The sequence below is a fragment of the Zingiber officinale genome, chromosome 11A (genome assembly GCF_018446385.1).
Source record: "Zingiber officinale cultivar Zhangliang chromosome 11A, Zo_v1.1, whole genome shotgun sequence".
In the NCBI taxonomy this organism is placed as follows: domain Eukaryota; kingdom Viridiplantae; phylum Streptophyta; class Magnoliopsida; order Zingiberales; family Zingiberaceae; genus Zingiber; species Zingiber officinale.
The window spans coordinates 96,121,159-96,143,512 of NC_056006.1; the positions used below are offsets into that span (position 1 = coordinate 96,121,159).

The 22,354-nt window shown below is 40.9% G+C and overlaps 4 protein-coding genes across 5 annotated transcripts; 3 read left to right on the top strand and 1 right to left on the bottom strand.

The window, feature by feature from the left end:
• Window positions 1–1,436: 1,436 nt before the first annotated feature.
• Window positions 1,437–3,281, bottom strand: LOC122030987 (GATA transcription factor 19-like). The gene is made up of 2 exons (XM_042590033.1): window positions 1,989–3,281; window positions 1,437–1,897 (listed from the first exon to the last, which is right to left on the bottom strand). The coding sequence occupies exons 1-2, from the start codon at window positions 2,433–2,435 to the stop codon at window positions 1,604–1,606; spliced, it is 741 nt and encodes a 246-aa protein (XP_042445967.1). The 5' UTR covers window positions 2,436–3,281; the 3' UTR covers window positions 1,437–1,603.
• Window positions 3,282–4,549: 1,268 nt separating this feature from the next.
• Window positions 4,550–8,654, top strand: LOC122032657 (1,4-dihydroxy-2-naphthoyl-CoA synthase, peroxisomal-like). Its single transcript, XM_042591972.1, has 9 exons — window positions 4,550–4,955; window positions 5,939–6,061; window positions 6,514–6,615; window positions 7,240–7,278; window positions 7,358–7,456; window positions 7,613–7,660; window positions 7,809–7,904; window positions 8,017–8,139; window positions 8,301–8,654. Exons 1-9 carry the CDS (start codon window positions 4,695–4,697, stop codon window positions 8,415–8,417), a joined length of 1,008 nt encoding a protein of 335 aa, XP_042447906.1. The 5' UTR covers window positions 4,550–4,694; the 3' UTR covers window positions 8,418–8,654.
• Window positions 8,655–12,881: 4,227 nt separating this feature from the next.
• On the top strand, window positions 12,882–16,924 carry LOC122032371 (alkylbase DNA glycosidase-like protein mag2). Its single transcript, XM_042591658.1, has 2 exons — window positions 12,882–13,896; window positions 16,385–16,924. The coding sequence occupies exons 1-2, from the start codon at window positions 12,909–12,911 to the stop codon at window positions 16,465–16,467; spliced, it is 1,071 nt and encodes a 356-aa protein (XP_042447592.1). The 5' UTR covers window positions 12,882–12,908; the 3' UTR covers window positions 16,468–16,924.
• Window positions 16,925–19,121: 2,197 nt separating this feature from the next.
• Window positions 19,122–21,816, top strand: LOC122030835 (zinc-finger homeodomain protein 5-like). Of its 2 annotated transcripts, none has more exons than XM_042589879.1 (2): window positions 19,122–19,823; window positions 19,909–21,815. In XM_042589879.1, the coding sequence occupies exon 2, from the start codon at window positions 19,945–19,947 to the stop codon at window positions 21,055–21,057; it is 1,113 nt and encodes a 370-aa protein (XP_042445813.1). In that variant the 5' UTR covers window positions 19,122–19,823; window positions 19,909–19,944; the 3' UTR covers window positions 21,058–21,815. The 2 variants fall into 2 exon arrangements, with proteins under 2 accessions (XP_042445813.1, XP_042445814.1); XM_042589880.1 differs by having other exon boundaries at window positions 19,149–19,785; window positions 19,909–21,816.
• The last annotated feature ends 538 nt before the right edge of the window (window positions 21,817–22,354 follow it).

Here is a 22,354-nt window from a genome sequence, read left to right on the forward strand (position 1 = left end):
TCCTGAACTGGGGTTCGATGTCAAGAAATTCTGTTAATATAGTGGTCAAAGTCAAGAAGGGATTAACTCTCGGGTCGTATCGATCAGTGCCATGCTAAAATAAGTCTAGTGTCACCGTCGAGTGCTCTGACCGATTGAACACGCTAGGACATCATCCCGTTGGACCGGACTCTATCTTCAAGTATAGTAGCCAAGTGCAAGATGAACCCCTAACATAAAGTCCGACTGGATATCTTGTCCAGATGGGTGCTAAATCCCCAACATAAACCCAGTCGGACTTAGCGTCTGTCGAACCACAAGGCTCAGCTTCCCACTTTACAGAGGCAGAGATCCCAATCTACAGCTGATCTGCCTAGTGTTGATCGAACTTACGGGGCACTACTCCCTACTTCAATGTAAGGTTCTCATCATAAACCCGGACGGCCCTAGCGCCGGTCAAACCTTAGGGGCTCAGCTCCCCACTTCTCTGGAGCATTACTCCCAATATATTCCCGATCAGCTAAAGAGATGATTGAACTCCTTCTAGGAGATAACATTGTCAGAGAATCGTAACGACATGTCAGGAATATATCATTACTCTGGCATATACGTGCAATGTTGTCTTCCTCCGCCTGTAGAAAGATTATCGTACATACTCCACCACTTAATATACTCTAACACTAGACATTCTTTGTCACCTCATTAACGCGGAGGTTATGAGAGAGTATAAAAAAAGGTTCTTTCCATTTGTCAGGTACACGTGTGAATGTATACGCATCCGTACACTCATACATTTACATTATTATTCTACTATTCATCATTTTTTCTATCTCGCTCGGCTACTATTCTAACTTGAACATTGAAGTATCTGCGTCAGAGACTCCTTTATTAATTTTTACTCTAATATTTCCGTTGACTCTATATGTGATATACACAAATCCGCAGCTCTTAGCTACAAGATCATTTAAAGTTATTTCTCCTAATTTAAAATCTTCTTCCCGTCACCATACAAATTAATTATCTCGACATCACTCCTAGTCAACATATCATCCCCCCACTTTCAGAAATGATCAAACCTCATACAAAATCTCATCGGATTCAACCTCATCCAAGCAGAAATCCTTGAGTATTGTGCCTCATTAAAGCAAAAGATTTGATCAACCAAGTTCAGATGAATCTTATTCTGTAACTCTTGAAAGAGCTTTTTTCTACCTCATATGATCTGTCAGTTGAAATATTTATGTTAAATTATTATTAAGATGCCAATATTTCAAAATAAATATTTTAAATGAAAATAAACTTACAAGTTGATTCGCGACTGTTTGACGGAATTTTGCAATGTAGAGTGGGAAGATGGAAAATAAAACTACAAAATGCCATATCTCTTAAACAGAATAAGATTCAACACGAACTCATCTAATTAAGTGTTCCAGAGAATCTGAAAATGAAAAAAAAAATAGAAGGATTTCATGATTGGTAAATTAGTAAAAACAAAACTTAATAATTTATATTATATCGATTGTGGTGGCTGCAAATGTGGTATTGATTGAAACTTAATGCTGCTTCTATGGGGCTTTTAATCGAACACTTGGAGTACTCGCACATCAAATTTTTTTCTAGCTAATTAATTGTATTGGAAAAGGCTGGGCCGGTCTCGGACCGGGAACTGAGCCGAAGGCGCGATGTTGAACTGCCACGGCCGGTACGGTGCCTCCCCGGCGTCCGCCACGTCATCGTACAAGGTCAGTGACGAGCTGTTCTTGATGGCGGACGAAGCGTAGCAGCTCCACGGTGACTGGTGCTGCCGGTGGTGGTAGCCGTACTCGCCGGCCGCCGGCGACGACGAGGGCGGCGCCGTGGACGCTGCCGCCCGGCGCTCTTCCTTCTTGAAGCGAATGCCGCAGGCGTTGCACAATGACTGCATGGAACCAAATCAGTTGGGCATTAGGAAGAGGCAATGAATACAGTACTGGCATTGGCGAAGTTAATGTGAGTTTGTGATCAATTACTTTAGGTCCGCGCGGTCCATTTCTCCACAATGGCGTGGAGGTGGTGTCGCAGTTGGCACACCGGCGAGCGAGGAGCAGCGGGTCACCGCCCAGAATCGATGTTCCACCATTCGACGACGCATTGGAGCCCATGGAGGAGTTCTTGGACTGAGATAGGATATCCCACATGCACGAAGACGGCCGTTGGATCTTGGCGGAGGACGGCGCCGATGTCTTGTGCTCTGTTTGACGAGTGGAAGGGGTCCCCAGCGACAAGGTGCAGTCCACCGACGAAGGCGAAGAGCGACCGGAATACACGTCCGCATCGCAGCCTTCGTCCATGAACTGCTTCGTCGTCGTCACTGGATAAAGAAACGAGAAGGCGGCGGCACCGCCGCTGCTGCCGCCATTGGCGAACCCGCAAGAGCAGGGGTACGCGCTGCTCTGGTGGTCGCACTGGCGCAGCATGGCTAGGCACAAAGAAAGAGAGCAACAATAAATCTGAAACAAGGGTAAGGGGAGAATAATGAAGGAGTGGAGTGGGGGAACTCTTTTAACAACGGAACAGAGCACGTAGTACTGCGCCTGTGGCTGTGAGGAAGACTAGCATCCAGATGGGAAAAGTGAAGACCAAAATCTGAGAACTACAAAGTGCAATATACAGAGCTAGTGCGTCCTTTAAAGAGGAAAAAGGTTTTCTATAATGCAACCTACTGATGAGGCTTTGGGGCATAAATTAAACAATGTAGGTAATAACGTGCGGTTAACTCGGGAAGTGGGAGATCGGGGTCTGTCGATTCTCAAGCAGAGTGAGGATGTTAAACAAATGAATGGGATGAAGGGTACTTATGTTTGATAATGGATACTAAAATGCATGTTTTGCATGGGGGGTAGAGAAGCGCAGGAGGAGGAGCAGTAAGATGGCGTCGTGTTGTGGTGCAGATGGAGAAGGGATCCTCCTCCGGGATGGGTGCAGCGCCAGTGTTGGCGCTTCAATTCGCTTCACCTCCTCCACGTCACTCCTCAGTGAGCGGGGTGGATGGATGCCCCCTCCTCGGGTTTGCAGAGAGAGGGAGAGAGATGCAAGTTGGCGGTCTGCGTTGTTGCCTTCTGCTCTGCGCCTGCTCTGCTTCTTATAATACGAGCACTGCCAGAACAACGACGTATGCGTCGGGTTGGCGGTACGCGAGAACAAGGCGATGTGTGATGACACGGCGGTGGTGTCACAGTCTTAAGAGGGAGAGGCGCAGCAAACCATGGCGATGCCGGTCAGAGGAGACAGATCGAGTTGGTCATTGGGCGGTCAAAAGAGGCCACGTGATTCAAGGAACAGTCTTCCATGCATGTAATCTATGCAACCATCTCGCACTTCTCCCAATCACGAGGCTGATCATAATCCAACAAGCACAACACAAAACAACATTAAGCACGTGATCCTTCCAGCCTCCTCACGTGACGTTTTACGTTGCAGGGGAGGGTAAGGTAAGAAAGAAAAAGAAAAAGAGCTCAAATAAAAAGAAGAGATTTTCAAATAGCTGCGTCTTTTGACAAACTACCAATCATTCTAACGTTCTACCTGGTGCGATAGTGTGAGTGAGTCCCTTCCTCTCTCACTCTCTTACTTCTACCATCTTCCTCAAGTCAAAGGTCGAAAGAAGAAAGTTAAAGGAGGTGGAGCCCAACGGTACGAGCTGATGTGGCTTGGGGGGCCGGGAAGTGGAACAGTTGATGATCCATATCAGGAGATCGTCGTCAAAAGTTTGCTCCGACAGAAGCAGACACGTCTGGAGATTGGAGATACATGGAGGCATCTTTTGGAAAGCGGAGACGGGCGGGGAGATGGAGAGAGACGATCGCTGCGGCATCGTCTGACTACCAAATCCAATCGGCGCGAACTTCGAGCGAGGCGGCGGCCCCGAGAAAGAGAGCTTGGAAGCGAGCAAAAGAGAACGACCGACGTCGCCGATTCGAGCATCATCATCCCCGTCGCGCTTTCCGATCGCGCTGTCGCGCCTCGAGGGCGGAGTTTCTCTCGCTTTCTTGACCACTACTGCTGGCGCCCGCTCGCGCTGTGGCCGTCAGCACAGGCAGCGGCTGCAGGAGGGCGATGGAGCCCCGCCACGTGTATGATTCCGTCGTCAGACGGTGTTGGCTGTGATGCCATAGATGGTTCGGGACGGGTGGGCGCCAACTGGCGACGCTTCTTTTGGATGGAATAGTAGTTGCAGTTGAATTTTCTGGCGACGGTGTGATGCGACGGGTCTTGTGAGGTGGGTGGTGGTGGTCCCGAGCGTAACGTAGCGCCACCGCTTTACGCGTGGTGGCGGTGGTGGCAGCAGCAGCAGCGGAGACCGTCGCCGGCTTTTGACGCTGGCCGAGCCGGACCGGGATTGACCGACACCTCGGACCGCGGGGATCCTGGAGTTCGCTTCCACTGGAGGCAAGCCAGGAGGTGGTGGGGCCGAATAGTTTGTGTCCCGAACCGGTCCGGTCAAGGGAAGTTTTTAAATTAGACCGGTTGATTTCTAATAAAAAAAGGCGATGAAAAATTCGGCCCGGCCCAGAGAATCTTCTTCGTCCCGTTAGACAACACTTCACCGTAGGAGCCTGGTCGGTGTCCCTCTCGTTGTTGCCTTATCCGATATCGTGTGGTCGTCGGCGGCTCCATCTGTCATCCTTTATGTATTCCAGATCCAACGACAAGCCTCGGCTCCGTGGACTCCTCCGATGGCTGACATTCCGGGAACGTTGCTCGGCGACGCAGAGAGAAGGATCGCTAAGATCACCGTTCACCTATCGCCCCTCACGTCCCCTTCACCCCCGGCTTCGATTGTCCGGCGAGCGACCGCTTCGACTGGAGATAGTTACCATCGGGTCCATGGAGAGGTGTCGATGCGAGTAGCGACGTGGAGTCCGGCCCGCGACGAGTCCGGGAAGGAGTACACTGACATTGTGTACGAGAAAGCCGTAGGCGAAGGAATTGCAAAGGTAACATCTTTTCCAATTTAATTTTGCAATTTGTAACTGGTTAAATTAGGATATGCGATTGAAACAACGTCTTGTCTGTATTCAAGTTAAACCTAAGCTAAGCCCTTACTAAATCCAACATGGAGAACTTTTTTGATCAACTTATGGTTTGCGATCATGGAAAAATAACTGTTCTTGAGAAAAATGTGCTATCGAGATGAGCTTATGGTTAGTGCAATGCAGAATTCTGCTTCGTGTTAATTTTTTCTGGTTCTTATGGTTCTCGATTACGACTCTTGAGAAACGCTTACACCTCGAGCAATTAGAATTAGCAACTAAAGGTTGAGCTTCCTGCCTCTCGATACGTTTCTGTTACGGAAAGTTTACTGGATGACCTTTTTCTTCTCTAATTTTGACAAACAACGGATAATGCAATTTCTTGTATAGCAAACTGATGCTCTACAAAAAAAATCACATTCCAAGGACTTGAAGTGAACAGCTGAATTCACGAGTAAAAGTGTTTGTGAACTGGAAGATAATTCAATACATAAGATCTAACCCCTTTTATACACTTAGTCATCTAAGAAAAGCATGGCTTATCTCTAAAATTATAATCAACTTTTTTAAATGCCTAATTTATCTATAAAAAGATTTTGACAACTCTAGCAATTAAGGAACATATAGAATTTTTAAACTTTAAATCTTTAAAGGAATTTTCTTAATTACCCCTAATTTTTTAACTGCATTACAAACTCTCTTCAAATTAATAAAGTTTGATGCTTTTCCTGTAGAAAGATAATCTTGGCTTCTCGATTAATCAGAAGTGTTTTGATCGTACATACAATTCAAAGTTGAAAATTTCTTTTTATTCTGAAAAAAGGATTTATATTCTTCTTTAATCTCTTGTTTGCTGTGAATTATTGTGTTTGGACTTGTGGATATAAGCGTTCGTTTATTTCAATCAACATCATAGTGCAATTTCAAGCATTCCTTTACTGCTACAGATCACAATCAATCGTCCAGAAAGAAGGAATGCTTTTAGGCCAAATACTATTAAAGAGCTTATTCGGGCATTTAATGATGCTAGGGATGACAATACTATTGGTGTGATCATTCTTACTGGAAAGGTACACAATAGATGTGAAATAAAAGCCATTTTATTTGATTATTTGATATCGTAACATGGCTCAACTATTGAAATGAAATTTATCCCCACGGGCTAACATAGTCGGTTCATGCAAGGATGTTACTGCTAATAGAACTAGGGTTTCCAACGGGTGTGGAATACCCGTTAGTTACCACAATCCCTCCTTGCATGCGCTATGTTGTTAGGTGAAGCCCCTTGTGATTTATCTCCCTTTCAAATAGTGGAGGGTTGCCGAGGTGACGGTTTCATCTTTATGCTACCAACTATTGCAATGAAAATTGCCATTTATGATGTATACACAGTATCAAATAGATAAAATATTGGGAAAGAGGAAACCCTCAAAAAATTACTTATTGGCTGTGGATTGTGGAGAGATACATCTTCATATTTTCCTTTATTCACATTTTTCTTTTGCTTTTTCACTTTAAATAGGGAACAAAAGCTTTCTATAGTGGTGGTGATCAGGCATTAAGAGGTCCCGATGGGTATGCTGATTTTGGAAATTTTGGCCGTCTTAATGTGTTGGATCTCCAGGTGAATGTTTTTTCTTTATCTATTGGATTAGCTGTAAACCTTGATCCTAACCAACATTTTAATGTTGTGGTTCTTCCATTCATATTTTAATGTGCCTGTAAATTTGTGGGACAACTATAAGTTAGAACTGTAGGTATAAGAGAAACCAAAAGCATGTTGAGATTGTTTGGAATCTAATGTTTCATACAATCTAAATACTTTTCTCACAAGATTCTATGCACCATGAGTTTTTTTTCAAATGCAAATCTTGTAAGCCTAGTTTTTGTTTTTTTCTCCCTTCTTTTTCATTGTTTTGTTTGTTTACAATTAGTTACACTGGGTTCGTTTATGGTAAGACCTAGAGTGTAATTTATCCTTGCTCGGATACTGGATCGAATATACAATGTGCTTGAGTGAAGAATAGTTACTACTTAGGCTTCTTGAAACCTCAGTAGTTTCTAGTGTCTAACGTGATTGATACTCACGTTGAATGAATATTAAATGTTGCTACATAATGAATCTGTCAATTCTTATGGGGGCATGCTTGGATTGCAGTATGGCATGAAGGTTTTCTGAATATTAGCCCTGCATTATCCAGTTATCGTTTGTTAAGAGCACTGCTAGCCCACTTTCATTTTTTTTCAGGTACAGATACGCAGGCTTCCTAAACCAGTAATAGCAATGGTACACTACTTTTAAGCTTTTCTTTCTAGTCTTGGTTCTTCCACCTCTAAATATATGTTCTGTTTTGATTTGAAATCAGGTAGCAGGTTATGCTGTTGGTGGCGGTCACGTATTACATATGGTTTGTGACTTAACTATTGCAGCTGATAATGCAATTTTCGGCCAGACTGGGCCCAAGGTTCTAGTTTTTTCTTTTATTCTTGAAGACTTATTCTTACAGTTGCATCTATTTTTGTGCCAAAGAATGTTTCTTAGATCAATAATAATAATGTTAATTACCTCATCCTGAAAGGTGTTGTGATAATAACAGCTTCAACCTTGATGTATGTTACAGGTGGGAAGCTTTGATGCTGGTTATGGATCTTCAATCATGTCCCGCTTGGTAAGACAATTTTGGCTGTCAAGAAATGAGCTATGTTTACTCGAGATAAAAGTTCTCACTATGGTTATTTGGTGAATGCAGCATCTTTATTCTCGTCAAACCTTCTTGTTTTTGTGAACTGATATTGCATTTTGTTGGCTGTAAATAGATCCGTCCTAAGAAGGCGCGCGAGATGTGGTTTTTGTGCAGATTCTACAGTGCTTATGAAGCAGAGAAAATGGGACTTGTTAACGTAGTAGTCCCAGTAAGTGCATTAAAATAAGTTATGTTACAGTTGCTTAAACAGAGTAAAGTACAAGTCTTCATTCTCTTCAGTTATGCTGCATGAAAACTAAAAACCTGCTCTTTCTTTGAAGTTGGAGAAATTAGAACTTGAGACACTGAAATGGTGCCGTGAGATTTTAAGAAACAGTCCAACAGCAATCCGGATCTTGAAATCTGCTCTTAATGCTGTAGACGATGGCCATGTTGGCCTGCAGGTATCGGCGTAACATATCTTTTTGTTCTTTGAATATGTTGTTTTCCTACATGCAAGTGCCTATTTCATCTAAAACAAGAACAATGACAAATGATATTTAAATGCAAAGAATTATCGAGAAAGACTCCTCACTAGCTCACTGTTATCTTCTTACCTTTTTAGGAGCTAGGCGGAAATGCAACGCTCGTCTTCTATGGTACTGAAGAGGCTAATGAGGGCAAGAAAGCATATATGGAATACCGGCGACCAGATTTCTCTAAATTTCCGCGAAGACCCTGATCTCATTTCTTCATATCTCCATATCAATTGACACCTTTCTAGATATAATTTCAAAACATTAAAAAAAAAAGTGAGAATGATGATTTTGTTCAACATAGTCGAGGATTCAACTTTGGCCTGCCGTCCAAATATTCTTCTCCTTGGACTCTGTATAATCATGTAAGATGTGCAGGGATGATGCAAATATACTCTTAAATTAATATCCAATGCTGATAAGTATCGAATAGTTTATCATTAGACATGCATTCGTCAAAGCACAAACTCAATGATAAGTTTATTCTAGAGTACTAGTCATATATATTTGTTTTATTGCTATCTTCTTCCGTAGTTGGGTCCAGCTATGCCTTATTATAGTTGGAGATGCACATATACTAAGCCAATGGGCAAATTCCCAGAAATAAATAAATAAATAATGGTTTAGAATTGGATAAGTTGGTTAAGGGGAAGAGACAAAAGACACATCCTCCTCTCTTCTTCTTCTTCTTCTTCTTCTTCTTGTCTCATCTTGTAGGTGTTTGCTGCAGTGTTCATGTCTATTTCTTACAATCAAATGTTTCAGTCTTTGCCAGAATGTCGAAGCCACTTCAAAACTTCCTAGCAGATACACGCTCTGTTTCATCTTTGTTGAAATTTAGCTCCATTAAGGCAGATTTTGAAGGATTGAAATTTTTTCTTTTAAAATTTTTCCTTTTATCAATACAAATTGATCAAAGTAAAGTAGTCTATATTAAAATATTAAAACTAATAAAAATGACTCAGGTGGTTATTTAGTTCGCAGTCTATATCGACTCTTACTTCAAGACTTGCGATCTTTGATCATATTATTATACAATTCATTATAATTCTTCTTCTTAAAATCTTCGAAAAGAAGCAATTCGTACAGATGATAAAATAATAATACACTACTATCTTTTAGAAAGTAAACAATGCAAGCTTAATTAAAATATACTGACAATAGAAATAGATGTTGAAGCTCATTACCACTTCTCAGCTAGTAGCTTGCACGTGAAGTTGAGACGTTGAATGACAGAAGCACAAACAGAGTAGAACAGAGAATTTGCACAGCCAAAGTCTTTTTTGTAGGCTCAAATCTCGAGGTCCTTTTATAAGCCAAGTTCGATCGACCGAAAAGCCCTTCGGTCGACTAATCCGTTCGATCGATCGAATGCTCTATCGGTCGATTGAATATTGTGCTTTCCTTCTGATCCCGTCCGGAATGTGAGTCAGACGGAAGCGGGGCAAGCTGTCAGTGATGTTGATGTGACGAGGGGTGACCTAGCTTCTCCGAAAGTACTATTGAGGATGGCTGACGAGGGGTGACGACGAAGAGAATGGTACACGAGTCCTGCACACACTCAGGCAAGCACCCTACACGTTAGGGACCAAGAACCAGGGAAAAAGTCCCAGAGCAGATCCTCCGACGCTTAAGTCAGATCCTTTTTCCCCAGAAACAATAGTAAAGAATGTAGAAAGTAGAAGACAGATGAAAAAAAGTTCGTGAGCATACCTGCGTAAGGGAGAGGACCCTCCATTTTTATATGACAGTGCGTACTTCTGGTGTCTGACCTGTGTCAGGGAATGTCATATGTCAGACTTTGTCTGGCGGTGAGTGGCGCATGGCACCCTCTTATAGGTCGACGGAAGGTTCTATTAGCAACGAGTTACCGACCGTTAGAATATTCCCTGATAGGCAGCAGTTATTTTCTGACAAGTGGTTATGATTTCCTGACTCAGTTATCGTTTTTGTTGATCGAGCATGGACAAAAGACCTCTTTACAACCAGTAATCAATGAGCCTGACTTGGATATATCTAAGTAGTCTGCTGTATTCTGGCCGGGTATGCCAGGTTCTTATATGTGGGTCTTCTTGAGAAAACCAAACCGGTAGAGATAGTTCCCGCTCTTCTATCACTGTTCCTTATGCCATCAGTCTGAGTTCCCGATCTAGTAATCCCGACTGAGCAATCGCTCTGAATTCTCGATCTGGTCCTCCCGACCAAGCAATTGATCTGAATTCCAGATTTGGTTCTCTCGACCAAGTATTAACTGGTTATCAGCTTCTAACAGTTATAGCTCTTCTGTTGAGCGATACGCCCCTTCGACCTCTGACTGCACGTCCCCTAACATTCTGACTGTCACGTCCCCTTAACTTCTGACTGTCACACACCCTTGACTTTTGACTGTCACGTCCCCTTGACTTCTGACTGTCATGCCCCCTTTACTTCTGACTGTCACATCTCCTTGACCAGACCCTACCATTATGCACCGTATCACCTTCGATGACAAGATTTGATCTTTGCGTAATTAATGTCATTAAAGGTTCGGTGGACTAATCACCTTGTTCTGTAGACTGATCCCTCAAATTGCCTTCTTCGCTGGAATCCGAATCTGCTTTGTCATCGATGCTAATTAATGTTAGGTCGACTGATCATTAGGTTCGGTCGACTGATTCCCTTGTATACCAAATGTGTTCTACTATATCACTTTGTGCTGTGTCAACTTAGTTTGGTCAACCAATCCTCCTGTTCGATCGACCGATCCACCTGGATTATGCAAAACAGAGTTAGTCTGCACAATAGTATAAAATATCCCCACAACACAAAGTTAGCACAGCAGTAATGTATGAATAGTAAAATACATGAGTAGTAATTGACAGTAAAACTATTTTGATGTCAACTTGGAAATCTTCTTGATTTCAAGAACATGATCTCACCGTCGCTCACTCCAGTTGCTTACCTCAACCTACCAACCAAACATGGTCCTCTAAACTTATTTGGACTTCTCTACTTAGTGTCTGATCCATAATCCACTAAGATTTTTCTTGTAATACAACATTACTCAACAACAATAATAGCAATACACAATACTATGGTAAAACTAAATTTAGATTTACCAAGATTCGCTGGTCTGGTCGATCGTGCGCTGTCGACCGAAAATCATCCGATCAACTTTGCTTGGAATTCACTTCTCCAAGATTTCCTGTTACATAATGTTACTTCCCCTTAGAATTTTCTCCATTTGATTTCACTTACCAGAACTTAGAGTTACCCCCCTCTTGGGTTTTCTCCACCTGACTTCACTCATCAGAACTCAACATTGAATCGCCCCACTAGGGATTCGATATTGGGTCCTCCAGACTTATCAAATCCATTTACCTGGCTTCCACAATCTACTGAGATTTTTCTTGTTTAGTTGCAAATAAGACTTCCTTTGTCTAACCATAGTTAAGACTCCTTATCTAACCACAGTTAAAATTAATCACTCGGTTGACTTTTTATCCTTACTTAGCCATGATTAAAATTTTCCTTAATTAAACTCTATTAAATATATTTATCTGATATTAAAATTTTGGAGTTCTACGACACCAGATTTTCCTGTGATATATTTAGGAAGAAAATCTAGTTTGCTTCCGAGAGTTTAGAAAATTTTCTGACCACCCATTTCGTCTCATTGTTTTGTATATAAAAAACATTTCAATTTTATCGCATTTCAAACTTAACGAGAAAAAGTAAAATGAAATGTCTTTTGAATTGGAGTGCACACGGTGATGCCTAGGATATCAAAATTTATATATATTTGATATATCATGAATAGTACGCTGCACATGAAGCACATCCAAATTTTTTTCAATTTGAAAATATTTTTGTGTTTATCATTGTAATTCAACCCCCTAAATTATAAAAACAAACCCTTAGAAGACATAACCACATGCTAAAAAGTAAACAAAAAATTCAGAAAAAAACCTATAACCACGGCATAACAAAAGGATATATATATATGTATAAAAAGAGAAATGTTACATTGCACATCTTACCTTACGCATCCATCCTCAATAATACAATAGTTTAATCCTGAATATTAAAGTAAAATCAGCTTAAAAAATAAAGAAAAATGAAGAAATCAAATGTCACACGGTATCCCCTGGGAGCCCGCATTAATACTCCATTAGGGCTAATAGAAAGTAAAAATAAAAAAATTATAGTTAAAAATTTTCATGAAAAAAATATAATGTATTAATGGATAATTTTAAAATTAAAATTGATCATCTCAAAATTAGATAAAAAATAATGAATGAATAAAAATGACATGTCATATATAAAAAATGACGTATGTATTATTTTTAACTCAAAATTATACTATATATCTAAAAAAATTGATGTATATATCATTTTTTTAATTATAAAAATATAAGGAAAAAAATTCTCAATTATATATCCACCTTCTTCAATAAGATAAATAAAATATGAAAAAAAATAAATTTTATTTATTCGTCTACTCTTTTACGTAAACCGAGCGTAATGGACTAATGGTTGCGTATTGTAGTGCAGAGAACCGGCAAGAAATTACCCCTTTTATATTTTTCATTTTAAACCTTTTCACTTAGATTGAAAGAAACAAATTTCAGGGGCTTAACTAAAAACTGAGCAATTATTATCAGATAAATAGTTGAATGGTAGAAGGCAAAAGGGCGAAGGCCAAAGCTCGAGCTCCCATGGGCGAACGATCTACCTCTCAAACCCCTCGTCTGGTCGATTCTGCTATCGCGCCCGCTGGCGCATCCACCAACGCGGCCATTCGCGCCGCCGCCACCTCCAAGATCCCCTTTCGCCCTCGGAAAATCCGCAGAATTTCTTCCTCCGCCCCAGAGATGACCAACGACTCGCCGAAGAAGACCCTCGCCGTCCGCGTGATTCCCCGCCCTCTGTCTTCTGAAGGCGAGGTCTCCGTCTCCATAAGCCACCTACGCGCCGTCGATCCCCTCCTCTCCGCGGTGATTGATGCCCACGATCCCCCCACCTTCCAGTGTCTCATCTCGCCGTTCCACTCTCTGGCCCGCAGCATTCTCTACCAGCAGCTAGCCGTGAAGGCGGCATCCTCCATCTATGGCCGCTTTGTCGCCCTTTGCGGAGGCGAGGCTAGCGTCGTCCCCGATGTGATTCTCTCTCTCACCACGCAGCAGCTTCGCCAGATCGGCGTCTCCGAGCGCAAGGCATCGTACTTACACGACCTTTCGCGAAAGTACCATGGGGGAATACTGTCTGACGCAAGCATAGTCGCAATGGATGATAAGTCTCTCTTCTCCATGCTCACCATGGTCAAAGGCATCGGCGCCTGGTCCGTCCATATGTTCATGATGTTTTGCCTCCACCGTCCGGACGTTCTTCCCGTTGGCGACCTTGGTGTTCGCAAGGGCGTTCAGATTCTCTACGGCCTCGATGAGGTCCCGCGGCCTTCGCAAATGGAGCAGCTTTGCGATCGGTGGAGACCTTATAGATCTGTCGGCTCCTGGTATATGTGGCGAGTGGTCGAGACCAAGAACAATTCCAACTTGGCTTCGCCAAACGCTGGAGCACTCACTATGTCAACCGTAGCACTGGCAGATGTGCAACAGCAGGAACATAAACAAACCCTACAAGAGCAAATGGTTGATTCATATCAGATGCTTCCGCAATCTTGGTCGAAGTCCATTTCACCTACTGGTACTGCCTAGATTTATCCTCTCGGCCGCTTGTTGAAATGTGATATTTATTTTGTTTCTTGCGCTAGAGTAAAATGCATGTTATTCGTAGGCGTTCTGTTATTGGTCTCATGTGCGCGTTGTGCACTCTTTGCTAGTAACTTTCATATTCTGCTTTGAACTTCGTCTTGTGGTTGTTACCTTGGCCTTTCATTTGTTTATGTAGTTTAATTTAGCTTCTATTGCAGTTGCGAGTCAACTTGTTAATTGTGACAGTATTTTCAATTTGAATCTTATATGCAGTTTTTTTCATCTAAAATATCACATCTTAATGGTACCTAAGGCCCTAAACAACTCATGTCGGCCCAAACAAGATCAATCTGCTTGGAACAAATTTGCAAAGTATGGTCATCATGCCGGTTTTCACTTGAATTTGACTCAAACAAGTGAATCTTAAGATCAAGTGGCAAGTTTGTTTTAAAATCAGCTTGTGACTGATTCATTTGGAGGGAAAATTGAAATGGAAGGATATAATGGGGAAAAAGTGATAGGGGTGCATTTTGTTAAAAAAATTGAGGGATGTGTTTCCTTGAATTCAGAAAGCCAATGGTGTGTTTTGGTAAATTGCCAAGGCTTTATGCTAACCATGCTCTATTCACACTGATCTGTGATGTCATAGAACTATTTGAGAACAATACATAAATTGTTGTACATTCATTCTTTCTTGTTTGTCTCCTGTCCAAAAAGTTCTCTAGTTTAGTTGTCCTTGGGATGACATGGGAGTTGCTTTGATACTTAAGCATAGTACTATACAGCTTGTAACTCTGCTAGAAGTTTTTTTTTCCTGAAAATTTATTATTAACAGTGAATTCTTATATTTGTCAAAATGTTGGCATTTGTAACTTATTTATTTGATATGGTTTGACTGAATTATATATGATACCTGGAATATGTCTGTACAGATCTATATGCATGAATTTATGAGATATAGGAGATAAGTCTTGCATCTATATAACCCTTCTTTCCAAACCAATTGACAGATTGTGTATGTGAATTTCACCTTCCTGAGGGTTGTGCTCATAATTCACGCTCTTCATTTATTTAATTTTGCACACTTGTTTATAAGAATATTTTTTATGTTTATCTAGTGACACTTATATTTGTAAAACACACTTGGAAAAAGTCATTAGGATTTTGTTCTCAATCATTACGGATTCCACTAAGATGATTCAATGCCACACTATAAATGATAACTCTCATGAATCTAAAAGAATGACAACTGTCATTTTATAAGTTGTTTGCATCATCTATGTGATCCTGTAACCATATTCAATTAGTGTTTTTTTTTTGGAATAAACTAGTTCTCTGCCGACCTTTTCAAAAGAGACCTCACAACAGCTCATAGACGTTAGTTGAAACACTGTTATGTATATATAACAACTAATTAAAAATCTGATTTTTGAGCTTTCCCGTTTCAGGTTCTCTCGCAGATTAAAAAGAAATAGGTTTGCTCTCATTACCTTTAGTTTAATTATTGCCTACTTATGAACTTAATCAACTTGAGGAGTTGAGTTTGTCAGCATAGCCAATAAACAGTTATTTTGGTTTTGCTTATTCAGAATATTCTGAAAGTTTGGCAGCATAAGAATCTCCACTCACTTAGCTCCTCTTTCCTGTGTTTTTCTGTTGCGTTCATAATTTTCATTTGGCACTCAAAATGACTACATCAGTGTTTTACGATGACTTTTCTGAAATGATATGCTACTATGCTAGGTTACCAATTAGACAATCTTTAACTCTAGTAATTGCCCTTACCAATGCACGTTATACTTCTAGTATTTGCTTGGTGTAAATTGTCATTTTAATCAATTTTAATCTTTTTTACCATTGACTTGGATTCGATGTATTTGTTGGGGCTAGTAATGACAATTGGTACTTGATAATTGGATATTAATAATTAAAGAATTTGTCATCAGTGTGTTACGATGACTTTTCTTGAAATGGTATGCTAGGTTACCAATTTGACAATCTTCAACTCTAGTAATTGCCCTTACCAATGCACGTTGTACTTCTAGTATTTGCTTGGTATAAATTGTTATTTTAATCAATTATAAGCTTTTTTACCATTGACTTGGATTCGATGTATCATTAACCTTATTTTTGTTATTGCACTTAGATTTGTCAATGCATAAAGTTGTGTTTGCCTTTTAAGCACCTACTATCTCTCTCTCTACTTCTGACATTTTGTTGTGCAGTATTTGTTGGGGCTAGTAATGACAATTGGTACTCGATAATTGGATATTAATAATTAAAGATACACGGTGGGTAACACGTACTTAACTTTCATAAGTATTTGTTAGACAAGAATCCATTTCTGATGGGTGTATATGAAAAAATTCCTTCCATCTATTTGATAGTCGATTATAATAATCCCTTCGGGATGATTTAGTAACTAACTTATGAGGTGTTATCTCAAAAATGTCTGAAACTCTTACACACCGCGACATTAGGTGGAGCTCACGCTGCACCTAGCCGCTCGCTGGACACTGTACGTGACTATGCACCGACGGTGGCCGTGATTTCATGGTTGTGATTTTGTGGCCATGTGGTCCCAACGGCTGCTATCTGCCGTTTGATATGTTGATCACTATAAGGTCAGAATTGGCTATCACTTCTATGTCAGGAAATTGCTGTCGTTTGATAAACTGTCAAGTCTTTTGATGAACCGAGAGATCATCATACAGCAGATGCATGAGTACTTGTTTGATTCTGTTGCTGGAGCGACACAGACGGGTTGCATTGGATATTATGTCAACGTGCAAAAATAACTTGGATGGTTCTTAATTATCACTCTCTGTTTCTGGCAATCACGACTACAGGAACTGTACGATACGAGGAAGGCGAGGTACATTAAATCACTATAAGTTTATGTTTTGAGTTCATGTGTCTGTTTGTTTCCTGAGGAAGATGAATTGGATCAGCAAGGCTTGGAATGATTACTTCCTTTGTCATTTACTCTGGTAATAACTGGCCATGCATTATCAATATGACTTAGTGACTTATGCATCCCTTTATCACACAAAGGTCAAGTTTATCTATAAAGTTCATAATTTGTCTTAATTTTCAATTATGGCTGTTTTAAGAAGTTGGTCAGTTGTGTATTAATGAGACCAAAGTGTTGAAGCTACAGGGAAACTGTGATAAGACACTCAAAAGGAGTTATATGGACTAAAAAGATTTTTGAGTCTCAAGTAGCACTTAATGTTACCTTTCTTTAACTTGCTGTTGGTACGTAGAATAACACTGTAATTTTGTAGTGTTTAATGAAAAAATATATAGGGAAAATGTTGCTAATTCTATATGTAATTTAAAAAAAAAAACTAGAGGCTTTATTAATGCCAATTTGATCTAATAGATGAGTGTGGTCAACTAAGTCCACTCAAAAATTAACCTTATTTAAAATTTATAATGCACTTGGTGTAATATAAGATTAAATGTTAAATTACCATGAAGAAAATATTGAATTAATTTGCATATTTCTTCATCACAATATTTATTTTAGTTATAGTATTGTTATATCAAAAGTCAGATGGTAACTGAATGGTGGCCTATTGATTTCTATGTTTTATTAAATATAGTCAAAATTTGATCTATTAAAATTATATCGATTAATTTTTAACCTTAAGGAATTAAACTAATTTGAGAAATCTAATTTTAAAAATAGCATTAAAAATTTGGCAAATAATATTAAATTTTCTTAATTAAATTCGCCTTTAAACTTTCTCATATATATATATATATACACAATAACAACAACCAAGTCTTTTTCACTAGGTGGGGTCAGTTGTATGAATCCTTTTATGTCATTGAGTACTATCTCTTATTATATCATCATTTATATTCAAATAAATTTTATTTTATTTTATTATTACTAATCAAGTCTTTTTTTTATCTTTATCTTCTTTGTTATATATATATATCGAAGAATTTAATTAAAAAAATTGATAGTTTTGGTGACTTGCCCTAGGGAGAAGGGCAATTTAGAAGTGATGTCTTATTTAGGTCACAATCTCTTATTAGAATGAAAAAATTATATAAATATGTTATAGTTAGATCGGATTATGAATATTTAGATGATAATGACTCAGGACTAAAGAAGAATTTAATAGGGTTTAATGAAGAGTAGCTGTTCGAAATAAATGCAGACGTAAATTTTGACATTTCCATATCGTAATCCTTATAAGCACATTGTAGAACAATTAATTAGTAAAACTTGTTTGTTTAAAAACAATAAGCTTACAATTTAATTTTTTTTATCCACCTGCGCATCATTTAACTGTTTAATTAACATTCAACAACCGAAAGGCCGTAAGTAATTTCACATTCTCACGTGCGAGATCGATCAACTGTCAATTAAAATAAACTTAAACGGTGGGATTAGATCGCAATCTAATCGAATGTTATTAGATCGGAGCGAATCCCGAGGCAAATATTTCTTTACGTCGACGGCGACCGGCGAGGTCCCCCCTTTCCCCAGAGGGGAATTTGTCTCCGTACACAATATAAACTACACTAATATTTTAGTAGTTTTAACTAATTTCAAAATATTTTTAAAATGAAAAGTGTGGAAAGCATATTATATGAGTTCTAGCTAAAATTACTATCCTAATTTTTTTTTTAAGAAAAACACATATTTTGAGATAAAGATACGGATTACAAAGATAATTTTGTCACGTTGTGTGATGTAAGTGCGGAAAGTATTGATTATAAACTAAAGAATTCAATCATCATTATCAATGACACTGTACGATCATGGAGCAAAACTGAACATAGTTTTTTTTTAAAAAAAATTAGGGGTAAAAGTATGATGTAATTAACTTGGTGGTCACTGCATGTGAATTCTGAAGGAAATACGTAGCATCCGATGATGAAATTGAAGTGCATTGATTAGTCCATTCAAGTCGTAGAAATGCTGCCTCATGCGTCGCCATCAACAGCATTATCTATTATGATGGGTCGGATAGACGTACTCAATGCCTCCTCCCTTTTGACCGCATTTTGACTTTTATTAGTTGACTCATCAAAACATCTCGACTAAGCGTGTGTTTACATGCATAAACAGAGCAGGCAATTGAGTTCTTCGAATCAGCAGTGGCATTGATTGATCGATTCGATCGGGCATGCACGGTGAGTTGACAAGTAAAGCAACCGAGAAAGAATTGATGATTCCAATTTTGCGTAAGCAGCAAGGAGGGATGGAGGGAGGGAGGGAGCAGAAATCAAACTTTCAAAAGATCGATCGAGGAAAGGGTAGAGCACCCGGGAGTTCTGACAAGATCACACGACGATCGCTCCAGCAATGCAATGAAGAGAGAGGGGGGAGGGAGGGCTTGGGGTCCCTCCTCCACTCCCGCTCCTGTCCCAAAGGAACTGGCGGATGCAGTTCCTGGAGTGGATGGGGAGCAGCTGAAGGAAAGCAACGGGGAGGAGGGCGTGGAAGAAGAGGGTTACAGCTGTGGCGGAGGTAATTGAGATCACACGCGTAGGTGATCGATCGATGCAAATCTCTGGGGGAATAATAAATGTCAGCAGCAGCAGCAGTATGCAGCTAGCGTTAATTATTGAGGGGCTGGACCAGTGTGCAGGGCGTGAGAGGGGCGAAGTGTAACCCTGTCGGTTGTTCCCAATTCCCCTTCCCTTCTTTCTCTTTCTCTTTCTCTTTCTCGTCTCGTCTCGCTCTTGAGTCGTGATTTGACGAGCAGAGGAGAAGCACCAGCCTTTCTCCACGCCTTTCCCCTTTTCTCGAACAGAATGGGAGTTAGGAGACCATGGGCAACGCATCCCACGCCACGCCCACTGCTACTCCTTCCTTTCCTCTTGTTGCTGTAGCTCTTCTTTTGGTGCCTGAGAGGTTCCAGTCGCCGCCGCTTTTAGTGTTTGCATTTGCTCGTTTAGTCCCTCTCATCTCCCTTTGTTTTTTTTCTCACTGTGTGTGTGTTGTTGATGATTTAGTAGTCCTGCTTGCATGTTTTAGGTGGGAAGTGATATCGATCGAAGTTCGGCGAGTTTGATGGAGTTTAGGCATAATAATCCGAATGAGATTGGGATCGGTTCCTCTTCTTCTACCGCTTACAATTCTTCTTTGGTTAGAGGAGGATCCGCCTTCTCTAAACCGGCTCTTTCTTCCTCTTCGTCTCTTGTTTCACCGAGAGCAGTACCGGGAGGCGGCGGCGGCGGAGGAGGGTTGAGAAATGGACACGTCTTTGGTCATGCTCAGACGCCGCCGCCATCTACTCTTGAGATGGCTCCCGCCGTCATCGATCGCGCGCTGCAGTCCGTCGCGAAGAATACGGATCAATCTTCCGTCTCTAACTCGCCTCCTCCGGCGGGAGCGTCTGGCGTGGCTGCGTCGGCGAGCGCGAAGGCGAAGTCTTCGGCTGAAGCGGATGTGTCGGCGAAGTACAAGGAGTGCCTCCGTAACCACGCGGCTGCGCTCGGCGGCCACGTCCTCGACGGCTGCGGGGAGTTCATGCCCGGCGGTGAGCCCGAGACGGCGGACGCGCTCCGGTGCGCTGCCTGCGGCTGCCACCGTAGCTTCCACCGGCGGGAACAGGACGGCGGCGGAGGGAGCTCGTTCTTCCATTGCGCGACGCGACTGCCTCTCTTGCTCCCGCCTCCCCAGGCTCACTCGCGCCACCAGAAGCAGTTCCAGTTCGGCGGGTTCCCAGCCAACCCCTCCCCGGCGGCCGGCATGCCTGGCTTCGTTCACTTCGGCGGCGGCGGCGGAAACAACCCCAGTGGGAGCGGCGGCACCACCACCGAGTCGTCGAGCGAGGAAAGGATTCGCACCGGGACCCCGACGCCCGCCGCCGCCGCCATGCCGAGGAAGAGGTTCCGGACCAAGTTCTCGACGGAGCAGAAGGAGAAGATGCTGGCTTTCGCGGAGCGAATCGGGTGGCGAATCCAGCGGCAAGACGACACCATGGTGCAGCAATTCTGCGCAGAGATCGGAGTGAGGAGACAAGTCTTGAAGGTGTGGATGCACAACAACAAGCACGCCACGGTGAGAAAGCAGCAGCCAACGCCTACTCCTCCGCCGCCGCCGCTATCTCCTCCACCGCCGAAGCAGGAACAACAACCCATGGTGCAACAGAGCAACCATCATCCGCAGCTCCTCCAGTAGTCTCTAAACTTGCTCGGCGATGTTCAAAATCTTGGCTCCCTCTCATTATTCATCTAATTGCTGCTTCCCTTTTTATGCTACAACACAATCTGCATTAATCTTTGTGGCCATTTTAGCTCGATCCAACAAAATCAAACCTAACAGAAATCGAGATTGTCGCACGATGATTTCAGCAAACATTAATTACTTCTCAGAACCTTGGCTCGATCGATCGTCTTGAATCTGACTGTGACTGATACTGAAAACCAGCAATGAAGCGGCTCAATCAAGAACACCATCATCATCATCTCCATTCGTCTGTCTCTGTCTCTGTTCCTCTCCATGAATTCAGCATTCTTCTTCTCGGACTGTCTCTTGCTTACAAATCTGTCGGTTATTTCATGTCCAATTCACATCATGCTGTCCCTATAACAACTGCAATCAAGAAGCCGTAGATCTATGAATATGAATATGCTCACTTTTTCTCCTAGTTTATGAGTTCGAAGATCACATCGGATAAGATTGAAAAAGTGGATAAAAACAAAAACTCTTCCCGGCAGCCCATGCTCTGCGTTTCTGCGAGGTGAGTAGATCTCGGATATTTCAGACTTCTTTCTCATCGAATTTATTTAATTCATGCATGCATTTAATATTAATTTGCATTTATATTTCTGTACTTGGAATTGAATCTAGCTCCATGTTTGTAGTTGGGAAGCGATCGATGTAAAGAACAACATGCAGTGCAATTAATTATATTTATACAGTATTAACTTGTTGCTTAAGATTAATAACGATGGCATTTTACGTGCTGAGAAATATGCTAACATTTCATTTGAATATTATTTTTGTAGGAGTGTACATAGATAATATATATTTTTTCTCATTGAAAATTGCGTAACATATCTAATCAGTCGTGTGACAGGGGACAGCAATGGGTCATCACGTCATGTCAATCTCCTAGTGCATCTACAGTAGATTACAGCTATTATTTTGCAACAAGATATTTAATGAGGTTTTGATCAACAATTAGACATTTATATTATTTTTACGGTCTAGATTTTCAAAAGTGAATAAATGTAGAGAAAATGGGGGATAAAAAACCTGTGTTTTTAAAGGTATATATATATTTAGCGGTAAATGATTCTAAAATTTTTAATAGAAAAGTCTCTGCGTTACATTAGAAAAAAATTATTTTTATTGTCTATATGTAAATTATTCTTTATTTCAACTCTCTATTAGATATTAATTTATTTAATTATTTTTATTTTTTAATATAAAAAAATAATTTATCAATTGATTAGGTGAAAAATAATTTTAC

Bases quoted from the DNA above. Each gene is read 5' to 3' on its own strand.
- LOC122030987 (XM_042590033.1), bottom strand. From the start codon at position 2,435: ATGCTGCGCCAGTGCGACCACCAGAGCAGCGCGTACCCCTGCTCTTGC. The intron at 1,898-1,988 runs GTAATTGATCAC...GGTTCCATGCAG, and splicing joins ATGGACCGCGCGGACCTAAA to TCATTGTGCAACGCCTGCGG.
- LOC122032657 (XM_042591972.1), top strand. From the start codon at position 4,695: ATGGCTGACATTCCGGGAACGTTGCTCGGCGACGCAGAGAGAAGGATC. The intron at 7,661-7,808 runs GTAAGACAATTT...GGCTGTAAATAG, and splicing joins CTTCAATCATGTCCCGCTTG to ATCCGTCCTAAGAAGGCGCG. The intron at 8,140-8,300 runs GTATCGGCGTAA...TTACCTTTTTAG, and splicing joins ATGGCCATGTTGGCCTGCAG to GAGCTAGGCGGAAATGCAAC.
- LOC122032371 (XM_042591658.1), top strand. From the start codon at position 12,909: ATGGGCGAACGATCTACCTCTCAAACCCCTCGTCTGGTCGATTCTGCT. The intron at 13,897-16,384 runs GTACTGCCTAGA...CCGCGACATTAG, and splicing joins GAAGTCCATTTCACCTACTG to GTGGAGCTCACGCTGCACCT.
- LOC122030835 (XM_042589879.1), top strand. From the start codon at position 19,945: ATGGAGTTTAGGCATAATAATCCGAATGAGATTGGGATCGGTTCCTCT.